The 16,518-nt window shown below is 38.7% G+C and overlaps 2 protein-coding genes across 3 annotated transcripts in view; both read right to left on the reverse strand.

Annotated features, from left to right (window-relative positions):
* Nucleotides 1–1,742, reverse strand: part of LOC307120338 (uncharacterized protein) — a 134,116-nt gene extending 132,374 nt beyond the window's left edge. Inside the window, exon 1 of one of the 2 annotated variants that reach the window (XM_079807336.1) lies at nucleotides 1,415–1,742. In XM_079807336.1, coding sequence (XP_079663462.1) covers nucleotides 1,415–1,460 — 46 coding nt within the window. In that variant the 5' untranslated portion in view covers nucleotides 1,461–1,742. The remainder of the gene's footprint in view (nucleotides 1–1,414) is intronic. The other variant, XM_079807337.1, reaches the window with a different exon arrangement.
* A 7,079-nt stretch (nucleotides 1,743–8,821) lies between these two features.
* LOC307120403 (uncharacterized protein) lies at nucleotides 8,822–10,444 on the reverse strand. Its single transcript, XM_079807429.1, has 4 exons — nucleotides 10,082–10,444; nucleotides 9,422–9,500; nucleotides 9,221–9,304; nucleotides 8,822–8,992 (listed from the first exon to the last, which is right to left on the reverse strand). Exons 1-4 carry the CDS (start codon nucleotides 10,127–10,129, stop codon nucleotides 8,856–8,858), a joined length of 348 nt encoding a protein of 115 aa, XP_079663555.1. The 5' UTR covers nucleotides 10,130–10,444; the 3' UTR covers nucleotides 8,822–8,855.
* Between the last annotated feature and the right edge of the window lie 6,074 nt (nucleotides 10,445–16,518).

Below are 16,518 nucleotides of genomic sequence, written 5' to 3' on the forward strand. Positions count from 1 at the left end.
ATAAGATTAACTAATTTAATGTTGTTTTATTTGTTTCATTATTTATTTAGTTGGATTTTAGTTGCACTTGGTCAGAACTGTTTCAAAAGTAGTTATCTGCATGATGCCTGCTGCCTTTGGGGTCAGTGATGTTGAATTTAAGATTATACAACAGTTTCAGGTTATGTTTTAGTGTTGGTAACATGTCCCACATTGTCCCACACAAACTTAGTAATCGTCCCACATTTGGTTTGTTTGATGGTGGTCACCCTAGTGTACAGATAATTTTCATGCATGAGACGCGCTTTCAAACCCTGACACGCAAACCCTGACACGCAAGTGGTTGCCGCGGACGCAGATAGATTAGGTCAGTTCTCTTGCGCGGCTGCTTCACTAGCATCGTCTGCATCGGGAGTTAACGCAGTTTGAGCAGCGGCTCGCATTGATAAGGCTCCGGGTTTGTGTCTGTTACAGACAATCCACCCTCCTCCACTTCAGGTGAAGGTAGGAGAAATGACCGCTCTGTTGCAAAGCTGGCGTCACTCCAGTCATTCTCCATCTTTGCGACTCGCGAGTCTGACAGCTGTCAATCACTCCGTCACTGCGGTCTCAGGTGCACGCCCTCCGCTCAGCTCCGCCCTCGGTTCGTCCCCTCTGTGTCCGCCGGGCTCTGCCCACTTTTCCAGCATTTTTTGAAAATTGCCAGTGGGTGGAGTTAAGCTCTGAGCAGGGGTTTAGTTACCCTTTAAGAAACTTTAATACTGTCACGTTACAAATCTGCTTAAAATTGAATTAAAAATTAAATTACAACATTGAAATAAAAATGTAAAGGGTGTACAAATACTGTATAAAATCGTGAATATAAATAATTGGTAATCATGTAAAAAAAAAAAAAAAAACATTTATTATTTATCTATTTATCTTAAAACTTTTATGTTGGTTTGGTCGTTTGGCTGTTTCCTTATAAAGGTCCAGAAATTCGTGTTTTTTTTTGTGTAATTTGTCAAGTTTTTTGCCAGGTGGCTTTTTAATTATATGATGTCATTACGTTGCTGTCTTGACGCCAGCCAATCGCTGCATTACTGATCGTGGTTTCGAGTATCGATGCATCTGCCCTCTTCAGGGAACACAAGAACGCGCAGTGATCTTAGATCATTTAATCCAGATACTTTAATCCAATCCGCAAATTCGTTTGAAGAACCAAATTAGCCAGAGATCAGTTATCACGATTAGAAGATCTGGGATCTGTCAAATCATCTTAGATGTATTAAGCGAGGTAAGAAGAACGGACCCCTGGATCATGTCAAATCGTCAACAGTATAATCCAGATAACTCAAACCGGCCCAGTACTGAGAGAACATCAGCCAATGACACTGCCGTTTCCGGTCTCACAGTGAAACCGAAAGTGTTTAAAAAACAGAAATCGAGCACTTACCGCAAATTAGTAGAACAATATGAAAGAAACTGAAAGTGTTCTTCATAATGTTGAGGATTCCAGCAAAATCAGATTTCGATGGATATTATTAATACTCGTTCTTTGTTTCTGAACCACACCCACACGACCAAGAGCGACGATTGTTTACCAAACCCACTAAATACCAACAGAAATATTTTTATACCAACTGTACTGACTAATTAATCAATCATGATGGTTTATATGCTACTAAAAAGAAAGTTTTCGCTTAGAAATCTGAAAGCAGCTGAGAGCAGGAGTAGACTCGAGGTTTTCATCTTCTTCTTCTTCTTCTTTGATTGGAGGCTCGAATTCTAAAATAGTGCATTACCGCCATCTACTGTGGGTTATGGATCAGAGACTTCTTCTTCTGTGGGTTTATTGGCGGGTTGCAAACCAAATGAAATGGTGCATACCGTCCCCTACTGTGCTGGAGTATGAACGAAGCTGATACACGAAAGATTTTCTATATTCTGTATTTCAGCTGCCCACTATTCCTCAAGAACGTCATTAATGCTGTAATTTTTCTTCCAGACTCTATTCCTGTCTTTAAAATATTGTATGGTAAAATCTGTAATACCCAAAGCTTGCATATCTCTTATAAGCTCAATTCTTTCTTGTTCAAATTGTTTTCATCTAATCAAAACATGTTCTACAGTTTCCATTTCCTGACATACATTACAAAAACCAGAGTTGTGTTTGCCCATGATATGTAATGTTGCATTAAGATTGGTGTGACCCATTCTTAATCTTGTAAATATAATAAATTCCTTTCTATTTATATTATGACTAATTTGACTTTGTTTTATATTATTTTGTATTCTATAGAAATGTCTTCCTTTCTTACATGAGTCCCAGTATTTCTGCCATTTACTCCCACAAGCTTGTTGAATCAATGACTTCCCTTCTGCCCTGCTTAAAGTGACTGCTTTGTCAATATTATCCACTTTGAGTGCTTCCTTGGCCATTTGCTGTGCTGGTTCCAATAAAAACTGCCCTACAATTCCCAGTTGTCTTAATCTAAATAAAATAATCAGAATTTATGCCAATATGTCTTTTGTACATGATTGAAAGGTTTGCAAGCTTAAGAATGATGCCAATGAATCTGAACCAATTAAGATGTTCCTTTTAGAGATTGGCCTTTCCTCTCAAACCATTCAAGTGCCATCTGAATGGCAACTAATTCTGCTGTATACACTGAAGTTGCATCAGTTAGTCTTGCTTTGTTCCCACTTTTAAATGCTGGTACATAAAATGCTGCACCCGTTCATCCTGTCCCAGGGTTTTTTGAACCATCAGTGTGCACCTGAATAAATGCTGAATGAACAGTATTAATGTATTCTAGTGTTTTATATTTGACTTCACCTCCAAATTCTCCTTTCTGAATTCTGTCATGTATTGTCAAATCAATTTGTGGTTCACTTAACAACCAAGGTGGTATTGGAGATATTGTTATAGTTGGTCCAAATATTTTTAAATCTATCTTCATTTCTTTTGCCCATTCCTGAACCTTCCATGTAAATCTTGAACCATGTAATTATCTAATCTACCAACTTTGCTCTAATACTTCCTATAAATTACTATTATTATGGCCCTTTAAAGGGTTAGTTCACCCAAAAATGAAATTTCTTCCATTAATGACTCACACCAATGTTGTTCCACACCCGTAAGACCTGCTGACGTGTTATCTGCTATCGCACCAGATAACACGTCACAGCGTCTTACGTCAGCAGCGTCACTGTGGCATCGTGAACGCGGATTCAAACTAAACCGGAAGAAGACAATGCTTAATAAAGTCTTAGTTTTTGTTATTTTTGGACCAAAATGTATTGTCGACGCTTCAAAAGAGTCTAACTAACCAAATGATGTCACATATGGACTACTTTGATGATGTTTTCATTACCTTTCTGGACGTGGACAGCAAAGTGTGCATACACTTACATTCAAAGGACTGAAAGCCCTCGGACTAGGGTTGGGAACCGAGAACCGGTTCTTATGCAGAACCGAAACTGATTTTTGAAAAATACCAGAACCGCGCGAAATTCCTAAGTTTCGGTTCCGAAAACGGTTCTGGTGCAATGTGTGTGCGAAGCGCTGGAAGCGTATCCTTTCATAGCGAGTGACAGCCAGTGTTGCCAACTCCATGATTTTCCCGCTTTCCCGTTTTCCACTGTTGCCGCGGGCTGTGTTTCATGTCCGCGGGTTGAAACGATTGTGCAATTGTGCGGGTTTTGTTGTGAAAACCTGGCAACCCTGGCTCACCTCATCATGAATATTAATTACGTTGCCTGCCGCTTCCAGGAGGGCAACGCAGTTCAGCACTGAAAGCCCTCGCGCTACACATTTACGGTTTTGCGTCAGATATTTTCTCGTTGACCACCAGCATAGCGAAGAGAAAGTCACAAGTATGGATTCATTTCCAAAGAATGAATGATAATGAAGCAAAATGTAACACGTGAAAAGTTAATAACATGCAAAGGAGGCTGCACTAGCAATTTGACAAAACATTTGCTACAGCACAGAGTGCCACAGGGCTTATACCAGATTTATAGTGAAGGGCCTATATATATAGCCTATATATATATATATATATATATATATATATATATATATATATATATATATATATATATATATATATATATATATATATATATATATATATATATATATATATATATATATATTTGTCAACCGTTGAGTCACCATGGTTTAGGTAAGCGTTTTTAGGCACAATTAGGCTACCTTTGTAATGCTGAATTGCAATTTATTATTTACAAGTTCACTGAATAACTGAATTACTATTAAATTAATATATAACTAATTAATAAATATAACTAATAAATATAATTTATAACTTGGTTTTATTCAGAGACAGAGAGATAAAATGTAATAAGACAATTTCAGAGGTGTTCATTTGAAAAAAAATGTGTTGCAAGAATGGCTTAATTAATACTGTAATATATGTACAGTACAGGACTTTTTTGACATTGCCAACCTGTAAATAAATTTTAGAGCAAGTAATAAACACAAAATGGATTGTTTGATTTGCGTATTGTGCCTTTTTCCTTTACCACTATTTGTTTAATAATTTTAATGGAACCGGAATCGGAACCGGAATCGTTAGGCGGAACCGGAACCGGAACCGGAACCGGAAAATTTCTCACGATTCCCAACCCTACCTCGGACTAAATCTAAAATATCTTAAACTGTGTTCCGAGGATGAACGGAGGTCTTACGGGTGTGGAACAACATTGGGGTGAGTCATTAATGGAAGAAATTTCATTTTTGGGTGAACTAAGCCTTTAAACTTATCCAGTATGCCATATATAATTTTTTAACAACGCAAATTTAAAGGCTTTTCTGATAGCTCCACCTGCATTGCTGCTACTGTTGTTATTTTAGTAACTCCTAGAATGCATCTTAATTCTATATATTGAATAGGCTAACATCAGAGACAGCTCTCCTTCTCTCCCAAGGTCTATCAGGACTCAGGCTTCAGGTGGCACAGCGTGTTCAGAGTCAGACAGAAGTTCTTTTCAGGAATTGTATTAGACTGTCTCCTCTTACAGAATTCAAAAGCTCCTTTAATGCTAATTTCTGTTCCCCTTCTGTAATTCTTCAATTAGCCTACATAATTTCTTTCCTTTGCATGTTACACGTACTAACACATTATTTGCTGATTATCTAACTCCACATCGGTTGCACAATCCTGGGTGTTTTCCTTTGAATGCATTGTTAAATTAAGTCCTGTACGACCCTAATCTTACATTAGGAAAAAACAAACATACAAATTGTTTTTAGTATATTTCTCGTCATGTTCCCCTTGTGTCGGTGTTGACTTTCAATGATAAGAACACGCAACAAACCAGGGTTGCCAACTTTTAAGTTCAGCCTGGAGTGAGATTTTTTTTTTAGGGGGAAGAGAGGGGGGATGGAGGTGACATCGATTTCGATCTTGATTCAGTATCAATTCATATGTATATAGCCTACTGTACATATAAGGGAAAATAAGTTTGCTGTAGCACTATTTTAAATGTTTCTTGGGTTAAATTATATGTGATCGCATTATGCTTATATAAGTATCATTAACACGGGCTTAGCACAAAATCCCGGGCCGGGCCAGATGTGCCCCCATGTTCCATATTAAAATATATCCCCCCCCCCCCCCCCCTTTATTTTTTTAAAACAAAATCCCAGACAAACTAAAATATTTTGTCAATAAAATAAAGTCATTAACTTTTTCAAATAAAATAATGGCATTTTTAATAACAAATTTTACACTGCATAACACAGCTATACACAAGTTAACGCGCCAAATCGTGGGCGGCGCCATTACTCTACACAAATACATTTCATTTCCGCCGGAAGTGGTTTGCGCAGTGTCTGCCGGTGTAAACACAGCGAACACAAAATTGGAACTATTAACGGTTTGGATTCATATTAAATTTGCAGTTCACAAATGGATGGGTTCAGGAGCTGCAGATCATGAAGCCTATGTAACGTTAACCTTTTACCTTGAAGCATTCTGCACCGTTCTGTGTTCTCGGGTTGCACTACTTGCAAATAAACACTGAAAAATATCTGATTGTGTGACACTTCTTGCTTTTGCACATTATACGGTTATTGCGATTGTGTGACACTTCTTGCTTTTGCACATTATACGGTTATTGCGATTGTGTGACACTTCTTGCTTTTGCACATTATACTGATTTAAGTATATTTATTGTGAAGATTGTGGGTATGGATGCAACAGACACTTATGGCTGTATTTAATGCACATTTATTTCAGCACAACGCTAGGGCTCATGTTTGTCAGAGCACAACATACAGACACAATCTTATAGAGGAATGTCATGTCTTCGTCCTTGCTTGGCAACACCATGTGAATCGGTACTTTATCTGACAAAATAGTGTACTTGTTACGGACGGTTCCAATCACCTTTTCCACGTGAATTCGGAGGTGGGCATTTTTTCTTGTGCTCCCCACATCTCTTGCATCCAGCTGACAGCGTTCTTTTGTGAAAGCAGCGATCTTTACCTCGGCACACATAAGTCCCACACACTGTCCTTTATTTATGTCAAAGCCGCGATCAGCCAACACCATATCCCCAGGTAACAGTTTGTCTTACAGCCGCGATCCAAGCGACTCTTTGTTACCTCGGATACTTGGTCTCCGTGGTTGCGTCTCCAAGCAGGAAAGCGGTGGAAAGTTAATCCATTTTCGACCTTTTTCCCATGGCGATTATGTGATGCAGTGTTACACCCCACAATGCAGCAACGGTTTACCATGGTTTCCAATAATAACGCCAAATTAAGACACACGACTGAGAGGGAGCACGTCTACTACCGCACACGTCGTTCCCGAGCCACTTTTCTTCATGTTGTAATTGTTTAACGTTATATCCTCTTTTTAACTGCGATATCAGTGCTTTGTCGGCACAACGGAGCTAGCTAGCGAAACAAACCCAGCCCGCCAGAACGGAAGTGGATTGCATCGATGGGAGGAGTTTACGATGTTGAGCGGAAACGGCTCAAAAACTTGTGTATAGGCTACAGCAGAGCCAAGGGCTGCGTTCGAAACCGCATACTCTTTGAGTAGGTACTCATTTTCAATAAGTACTTACTTAACGAGCTCTAACGCCGCATTCACACGGGGCGTCAGCGTCAACGCTTCTCGTTTACTTTGAATGGGTGACGTCATGCGTTGCCGAACTGAATTGTGGGTTCCGTCGCGGCGCTTCACTCGCGTTGCAAGCGGCAAAAGTTGAAGATTTCTCAACTTTTCAAGCGCCAGCGCAGGCGTCATCCAATCAGATCACCCTATGCAAATATCCTAGAGCAGACGCTAGCCAATCGCGTTCGTTTAAAACACCGGTGAATGAAGAGTGAATGAAGAGTAAAGAACGATCTAAAATGGAGGAAAAGCTAATAATTGCGGTGGGTAATCACCCTTTACTACCAATCATTATTTACATACCGGGACACAAACTGGAGAGACCAGGCCTGGAAGGAGGCGGCAGAGACGGTTGGAGAATCTGGAATGTATCATGCTTGTATTCCGTCCGTGTACTCTGTTTATCATTGAATGACAGCAGCATATCATATCATGTGTGGCTCAAATAGGCGCTATCCCCCAGCCAAATGAGGAATCAAATATTAAAGTGATCAGTTTTCATACACAAAATAGTCTCACAGACTAGCTGTCAAAAAAGGCGCTTTTTTGTGTTGTGTTGTGGTCCAAGCGGCAAGTAATGTGATTAGCTGTTGTCACTGACGGTCGCGTCAGCACCAAGCTTCAGCCACGCCCTCCATCAAGCGTTGACGCCGAAGCCCCGTGTGAATGCGGCGTAAAAGAGTAGGTACTACATTGCCTGATCTCGTTAAGTATGAATGCGATCCGCACTTTATGCGCCATGTTGACGTTATCATGTGACCTACGACGTTATCTCAAGCGCAACGACTTGAAAGACGAGTGACAGGTTTAATTCATCGATCTATAAATATCTTAATATTGATTAAACTTGCTAATTGTGTGGGCTTGTTGAAGAAACAGCTGCCCATTTATTTTGTGATATTAACCCTACTAATCTGACCCAGTTTTATCCTTACCAAAACCCACAATCGTGATCTCTTAAATATGTTGTTAATTTCTTTATTTTATATGCAAAACATGTCATCCACAAGCAAAATTGGCCTAAATCTCCTTTATATTTTCCTTTTTTAATTTAACTCCTGTTTTATCCCTCAATCCCTTATTCAAAGATATCTAACCTTGTTATTGTTTTTTCTTTGTATGTAATGTATGCAAACCCATGATATTTGTTTTATTATTAGGATTGTTAAAGATACAACCATGTAATTATAAAATAAAAGATAGGCCTATGAGTGACAGGTGCAGTAACAGTTCAAAGCATCAATAACTCCACACCCCGACCTGTGCAGTTTCCCTCAGAGTCTGCAACGAGGACGTCTTTCAGCTGCTCGAAGATCTCACCTTGGGAGAACACTGTTGATTTTATACTCTTAAAATGTAAGTTATTACTATTCAAAATTAAGATTACCCCAGAATGAATTGCATTGCTAGCCCACTAAAACACTTACAATAATAATAATAACAAATGCTGACCAATACTTAATTATATTACTTTTTTTTTACTGAAAATTATATTGTTTTAGTAAAACAAGCAAAATGCAACTTGTTGTCATATGACATAGCGATGCATGAAAATACACTAGAACAAATGCAGCCGATGTGAATACCAATTTTCAGTCAAGCAATGAATAAATGCATGAGTTAATAAAATATTTTATTTACTGACAACAATAGGAAACATGAATTAATGAGTAAAAGAATGAATAAAAGTAAACATCACAAATGAATAAGTCACCATGAAACAAAGCTTTATTCAAACGTATTGTTCTAACAAACCATCACACATTTACAGACGGTGAAGCCCACATCTGCTGCCATCTCAACACAGCTTGATGAAGCAGTTGACCACCGTGAACACCTTCGCCTGTCCAGCCGTCCATCATGTCCCTTCTGAACTCCACAACCTTGAAGCAAGAGTGGAGAACATGTGCAGGACAATCTCTGACTGCTGATGTGTCTACTCCAAACATCCGTGTGCCTGCTCTCCATCAGCATGACTACTTAAAACGTTTTACAATTCATGTTGTCAGCATCCCATTTCTTGCCATATTTGATTTAATATTTTTTACAATTAAATGCTACTTGTATTGTAGCTTTATGACTTTTGTGGTGTAGTGGGCTAAACACTGAACTGATAAGCAGAAGGTTTCTGCTTGGATCTCCGCAGCCGTCACCACCACCAGTGTGTCCTTGAGCAAGGCTCAACCACAGAAGCTCTGCAGCAAATGCACAGACATCAAGAATCAGAAAAGTGCTGAAATAACTCTGTTTGAAATTAAAATAAAATACAACTTAAGATTTAAATGTATGTTTTATTCATTTATGTAGTATACTCAAAGCCTTTGATAACAGGCTTCCTTCATCAGCCTCTCTCCAGTCTCCACCAGATAAACACACACACGTCTTCTGCCCCTGTAACATCAGACAACTTTCATGTTACCTGTATCTTAAACAACACCTTGATAAAAGCATAAAAGTTTATGTGCTCAATAGCCTTAAATGTTGAGGTAGTTGCTGATGTGTTAATGTTCCTCAATTCATCAACAGTACTAATGGACAAATAAAAAAAGATAACTTATGTTTAGTTACTTTATGTAGATCTATTAACATTACTGACGTTCATGTAAAGCAGTGTTGACCACAGTGAACTCTACATTATAGCACACACACATCACTCTGATCAGATGTCTATTTCATGCTGTGATGTCATCTGCAATACTTATCGAAAATGTTCCTGTCAGATGTTAAATAAACATTTAGTAAGCATCTTTATCTTTAAGTATATCGTTTATGTAAATCCACTTTGGAGACGTGTGTGTGTGTTACTGGAGCTCATACATAATAAAACGTGTTTTTACAGCCCAATCACAACTACACTATACTGTCTGTCGTCTTTACACTTTTAACAATTCAACAGTTTAACGTTACTCTACAGTAGTCCAACAAATGCGATTTTAACACAAGGAACGGTGATTTTGGTTTGTAATACTCACATTTGATTGGCTTTTCTCCGCCTGACGTCTCCTTTCCTGTGGCCTCATGGGAAGGCAGGGATAGAAAAGTATCCGACGATGGGTACTTCACAATCTGGGCGGAATCAGTAAGCCATCCGGGAACTTCTCGCCTACTCTTTTATGATTACTGAGGTTTCGAACATACTTCTCCTTTCACGTACTGTTTTCGCCTACTATATAGTAGGTAAGTAGGCATATTCGAACGCAACATCAGTATACGCACGTCCGAATCTCGCGAGAAATACTCCAAAACCCTGGTAGTTCTCGCCTACTCTTTTATGAATACAAAGGATTCGAGCATACTCTTCGCTCGCCTACTGCTTTTTACATACTATATAGTAGGGAAGTATGCGGTTTCGAACGCAGCCATAGAGAGAGAGGCTGCGTTCGAAACCGCATACTCATTGAGTAGGTACTCATTTTCAAAAAGTACTTACTTAACGAGCTCTAAAAGAGTAGGTACTATATTGCCTGATCTCGTTAAGTATGAATGCGATCCGCACTTTATGCGCCATGTTGACGTTATCATGTGACCTACGACGTTATCTCAAGCGCAACAACTTGAAAGACGAGTGACAGGTTTAATTCATCGATCTATAAATATCTTAATATTGATTAAACTTGCTAATTGTGTGGGCTTGTTGAAGAAACAGCTGCCCATTTATTTTGTGATATTAACCCTACTAATCTGACCCAGTTTTATCCTTACCAAAACCCACAATCGTGATCTCTTAAATATGTTGTTAATTTCTTTATTTTATATGCAAAGCATTTCATCCACAAGCAAAATTGGCCTAAATCTCCTTTATATTTTCCTTTTTAAATTTAACTCCTGTTTTATCCCTCAATCCCTTATTCAAAGATATCTAACCTTGTTATTGTTTTTTCTTTGTATATAATGTATGCAAACCCATGATATTTGTTTTATTATTAGGATTGTTAAAGATACAACCATGTAATTAAAATAAAAGATAGGCCTATGAGTGACAGGTGCAGTAACAGCTCAAAGCATCAATAACTCCACAGCCCGACCTGTGCAGTTTCCCTCAGAGTCTGCAACGAGGACGTCTTTCAGCTGCTCGAAGATCTCACCTTGGGAGAACACTGTTGATTTTATACTCTTAAAATGTAAGTTATTACTATTCAAAATTAAGATTACCCCAGAATGAATTGCATTGCTAGCCCACTAAAACACTTACAATAATAATAATAACAAATGCTGACCAATACTTAATTATATTACTTTTTTTTTTACTGAAAATTATATTGTTTTAGTAAAACAAGCAAAATGCAACTTGTTGTCATATGACATAGCGATGCATGAAAATACACTAGAACAAATGCAGCCGATGTGAATACCAATTTTCAGTCAAGCAATGAATAAATGCATGAGTTAATAAAATATTTTATCTACTGACAACAATAGGAAACATGAATTAATGAGTAAAAGAATGAATAAAAGTAAACATCACAAATGAATAAGTCACCATGAAACAAAGCTTTATTCAAACGTATTGTTCTAACAAACCATCACACATTTACAGACGGTGAACCCCACATCTGCTGCCATCTCAACACAGCTTGATGAAGCAGTTGAGCACCGTGAACACCTTCGCCTGTCCCAGCCGTCCATCATGTCCCTTCTGAACCCCACAACCTTGAAGCAAGAGTGGAGAACATGTGCGGGACAATCTGACTGCTGATGTCTGCTCCAAACATCCGTCTGCCTGCTCTCCATCAGCATGACTACTTAAAACGTTTTACAATTCATGTTGTCAGCATCCCATTTCTTGCCATATTTGATTTAATATTTTTTACAATTACATGCTACTTGTATTGTAGCTTTATGACTTTTGTGGTGTAGTGGGCTAAACACTGAACTGATAAGCAGAAGGTTTCTGCTTGGATCTCCGCAGCCGTCACCACCACCAGTGTGTCCTTGAGCAAGGCTCAACCACAGAAGCTCTGCAGCAAATGCACAGACATCAAGAATCAGAAAAGTGCTGAAATAACTCTGTTTGAAATTAAAATAAAATACAACTTAAGATTTAAATGTATGTTTTATTCATTTCTGTAGTATACTCAAAGCCTTTGATGACAGGCTTCCTTCATCACCCTCTCTCCAGTCTCCACCAGATAAACACACACGTGCTCTTCTGCCCCTGTAACATCAGACAACTTTCATGTTACCTGTATCTTAAACAACACCTTGATAAAAGCATAAAAGTTTATGTGCTCAATAGCCTTAAATGTTGAGGTAGTTGCTGATGTGTTAATGTTCCTCAATTCATCAACAGTACTAATGGACAAATAAAAAAAGATAACTTATGTTTAGTTACTTTATGTAGATCTATTAACATTACTGACGTTCATGTAAAGTAAGCAGTGTTGACCACAGTGAACTCTACATTATAGCACACACACATCACTCTGATCAGATGTCTATTTCATGCTGTGATGTCATCTGCAATACTTATCGAAAATGTTCCTGTCAGATGTTAAATAAACATTTAGTAAGCATCTTTAAGTATATCGTTTATGTAAATCCACTTTGGAGACGTGTGTGTGTGTGTGTGTGTGTGTGTTACTGGAGCTCATACATAATAAAACATGTTTTTACAGCCCAATCACAACTACACTATACTGTCTGTCGTCTTTACACTTTTAACAATTCAACAGTTTAACGTTACTCTACAGTAGTCCAACAAATGCGATTTTAACACAAGGAACGGTGATTTTGGTTTGTAATACTCACATTTGATTGGCTTTTCTCCGCCTGACGTATCCTTTCCTGTGGCCTCATGGGAAGGCAGGGATAGAAAAGTATCCGACGATGGGTACTTCACAATCTGGGCGGAATCAGTAAGCCATCCGGGAACTTCTCGCCTACTCTTTTATGATTACTGAGGTTTCGAACATACTTCTCCTTTCACGTACTGTTTTCGCCTACTATATAGTAGGTAAGTAGGCATATTCGAACGCAACATCAGTATACGCACGTCCGAATCTCGCGAGAAATACTCCAAAACCCTGGTAGTTCTCGCCTACTCTTTTATGAATACAAAGGATTCGAGCATACTCTTCGCTCGCCTACTGCTTTTTACATACTATATAGTAGGGAAGTATGCGGTTTCGAACGCAGCCAGAGAGTTGCGACAACGGAAGTTCAAAACGCTTGATAGTCACGTGATTCATGTAGACCTCGAATAGTTCCAGGAAGTGCTTCAAATTCAAATTGATAGTCACAGTGACAGAACTGCGCTTTTTGGTAATTAATAGTCAATAAATGCATTGATTTTCAATAATTTTATTACACATCGACTTGTGTATGTAGCATGAGTATGTAGTTACAGCGATGTTGTTTTTAAAATATATATTTTTTTAATGATGAATAATCTACACAAGCAGGCTTTAATGTACAAGTTATTTTGATTAAAATGTGCTGATCATTTAAAATCTTACTGATTAAAGCTACACTATGTAACTTTTCCGTCCACTAGAGGTCGCCTGTTCAAAACAAAGGCGTAGTTTGATGACGCCACGTTTGAGCGCAGAATCTCGGGACATGTGGTCTTCACCTCACAGCCGGTGGGAAACAGTCAGGATAGGACTCGGGCAGAAATCATGTTCATGGATGCGATTATTAACATTACTGTAGTCTAGGGTTGCCACCCGTCCCGTAAAATACGGAATCGTCCCGTATTTACAAGCAAAATGACGCGTTCCGTATCAAACCAATACGGGACGCGATTTGTTCCGTATTTTACATAGGTCCACACATAGTTCAATAAACACACAATGATTTTTCAGTGTGGAGAATACTGATAGCAAATATAAACAAATCAATTTCACAATAAGTAGTACAGGAGCTCATTTGTGCGTGATTGCGTTTTAGCGGCTTTGTTGCCATAGCGGCGGAGTCTCGAGAACATGCGCTGTGCCAGAGTGTGCCTGTAAACTTGCGCGGTTTTAAAAAAACATGTCGAGCTTGCGTCGCGTCCACCGTTTGAACACAAGATGATCTCCAGATATAGAGCTGAATATCAAAAAGGTATCAATGGGTCTGTCCAGTAACTCATGATGAACCTCAGGCCAACTGCACACTTTAGAGAAGCTTCAGTGTCTCACACTGACTGATTTAAAGCAACAGCGGTGACAGACACATCTGTGCTTCTAAAGGTATCCTATAGTTTTTTTTAATGGATAATATATTAATATAATATTCCATACATTATCAGAGGTTGGCAGACAGAATTATTATTTTTTAGACAGGGTAATTAATAGATTATAGCCTAATAAATGTAATTATTAATTTATAATTTAGCTAATCATACATAACCAATAATCCTGTCATATAAAGTTTATGACATTTAAAATATGTTTTAGATAAAAATGGGACAAATAATTACATGATAATATAGTCATAATTTAGGTAAATTAATAAAAAAAAATTACATTTTTGAAATTCAAAAAAGTGATTAGTGGTTCAGAATGACTGCTTAAAGGGACAGTTCACCCAAAAATGAAAATTCTGTCATCATTTTCTCACCCTCAAGTTGTTCCAAACATGTATACATTTCTTTGAACACACAGGAAGATTACTGTGGAAGTCAATGCTGCCCCCAAAGAAGCCTGGTTACAAACATTCTTCAAAATATCTTCTTTTGTGTTCAGCAGAACAAAGAAACTCATACAGGTCTGGAACAACATGAGGGAGAGTAAATGATGACAGAATTTTCATTTTGGGCTGAACTGTCCCTTTAAAGTGCACCAAATAGGCTACTAAAGAGTTCTTTAGAAATAAATAAAATAATCAAATGTAAAATAATATAAAATGTGTTCTGTTGCAAGTTCACATACTTGATCTCATGTTTTCTTATGGTTTATTATTGAGCTGTCAAGTTGTCAACGTAGAAATAATCATTTCATGACGTGTTTTTTTCTTTTTTGGGGGGGGTCGGGGTCGCTTTGGGGGGTCGTGAATGGGCGTCCCTTTTTTTGCCACACCAAAGGTGGCAACCCTACTGTAGTCTGAAGCAGAGCAGGAGCGAGTGTTGTGGAGCTGAGCAAGGCCGAAGGAGCGATTGAAGAACGGGACTGTTATTATGGCATAGTCGCCTGCGGGACTTTTATTATGACACGGTTGCCGGCGGCACTTCCTCTTCTCCAGTCATGAGAATGAGGTAACGCAGCTCTGTTTATCGTATTAGCTATATCTGAGTGTGTTGAAAAGGAAGTTATGACGTTCGCTCTGCGGCTGCTATGACACTTGTTCACACTGCAGTGAGAGTAAAGTGTTTCACTGAATAAAACCGGAGACCGAGGGTGACGCAGAAATGACGCAATCGACAGGCGACTCCCTCACACGCATAGCTCACACGTCCCGGCTCCTTGGTTAAAATAGCAATTTCTCACGATTTACAAATAGTTGAAAACATTTGGGATATTCTAAGTACTCAACTGAACAAAATATATAACACTGGCCTAGTGGTTTCTGGATGTTTTACTGCAAAAATCCTACATAGTTCACCTTTAAACGTCTTACCTTTTAAAAGTGCATCACAAACGGTCTGTTCTGCTGTTCTCTATGGCGTGGCTGCTACTTCCGGGAACTATTGAGAGTCTCCGCGAGCCGCCATTGCTGTAAAAAAACCGTTCCATTGGAGTCTATGGAGTTGTCGCAACTCTCTCTCTCTATGGCTCTGGGCTACAGCAGTTAAAAACATAATTAATAACTTCTGAACATTGACTCTGAACATTGTCTTTATTCACTTTTTTCTCATGGTATATAATATAGTATCATAGTTCTATAGCAGGGGTCTCCAAACTCGGTCCTGGAGGGCCACTGTCCAGTAGAGTTTAGTTCCAACCCCAAATAAACACACACCTGAACCAGCTAATCAGTGTAGGCCCAAGTAAAACACTGATTAGCTGGTTCAGGTGTTTTAATTGGGGCTGGAGCGAAACTCTGCAGGACAGTGGCCCTCCAGGAACGAGTTTGGAGACCCCTGTTCTAGAGGCTCGTAAGGAAGTGTAACAACATGCCCCACCTGCGCAACTGGGATTTAAACCCGGCTTGTGTCTTCTGCTAGATCAGCATTAAAGAACGATCTCAACTGTTAAATAACAAATATAAGATTCAAATAATAACAGATTAGTCTCATTTTAAATAAACACAAAAAACAGAGATGAAAAAATAACAAGACATTTACTTTTGCTATGGTTAAATAAATGTTTAATATCTTCCAAAGATTTTTTAATTTTGGCACAATTTTTTCTCCAAATCAATGTTTCCCAACCACGATCCTGGAGGCACACCAACACTGCACATTTTGCATGTGTCCCTAATCAAACACGCCTGATTCAAATGATCATCAAAGACCTGAAATGGGCGTGGCAGATAAAGGCAGTGTTGC

This window comes from Gobio gobio (genome assembly GCF_949357685.1).
Source record: "Gobio gobio genome assembly, chromosome: 24".
Taxonomy (NCBI): Eukaryota; Metazoa; Chordata; class Actinopteri; order Cypriniformes; family Gobionidae; genus Gobio; species Gobio gobio.

Excerpts from the sequence above, each read along its gene's own strand:
- LOC307120403 (XM_079807429.1), bottom strand. The coding sequence starts at position 10,129 with ATGAGGCCACAGGAAAGGAGACGTCAGGCGGAGAAAAGCCAATCAAAT. Across the intron at positions 9,305-9,421 it reads CCTGTTATCAAAGGCTTTGA|AGCTTCTGTGGTTGAGCCTT; the intron begins GTATACTACATA and ends CATTTGCTGCAG. Across the intron at positions 8,993-9,220 it reads CAGAAACCTTCTGCTTATCA|GTTGTGGAGTTCAGAAGGGA; the intron begins GTTCAGTGTTTA and ends TCTTGCTTCAAG.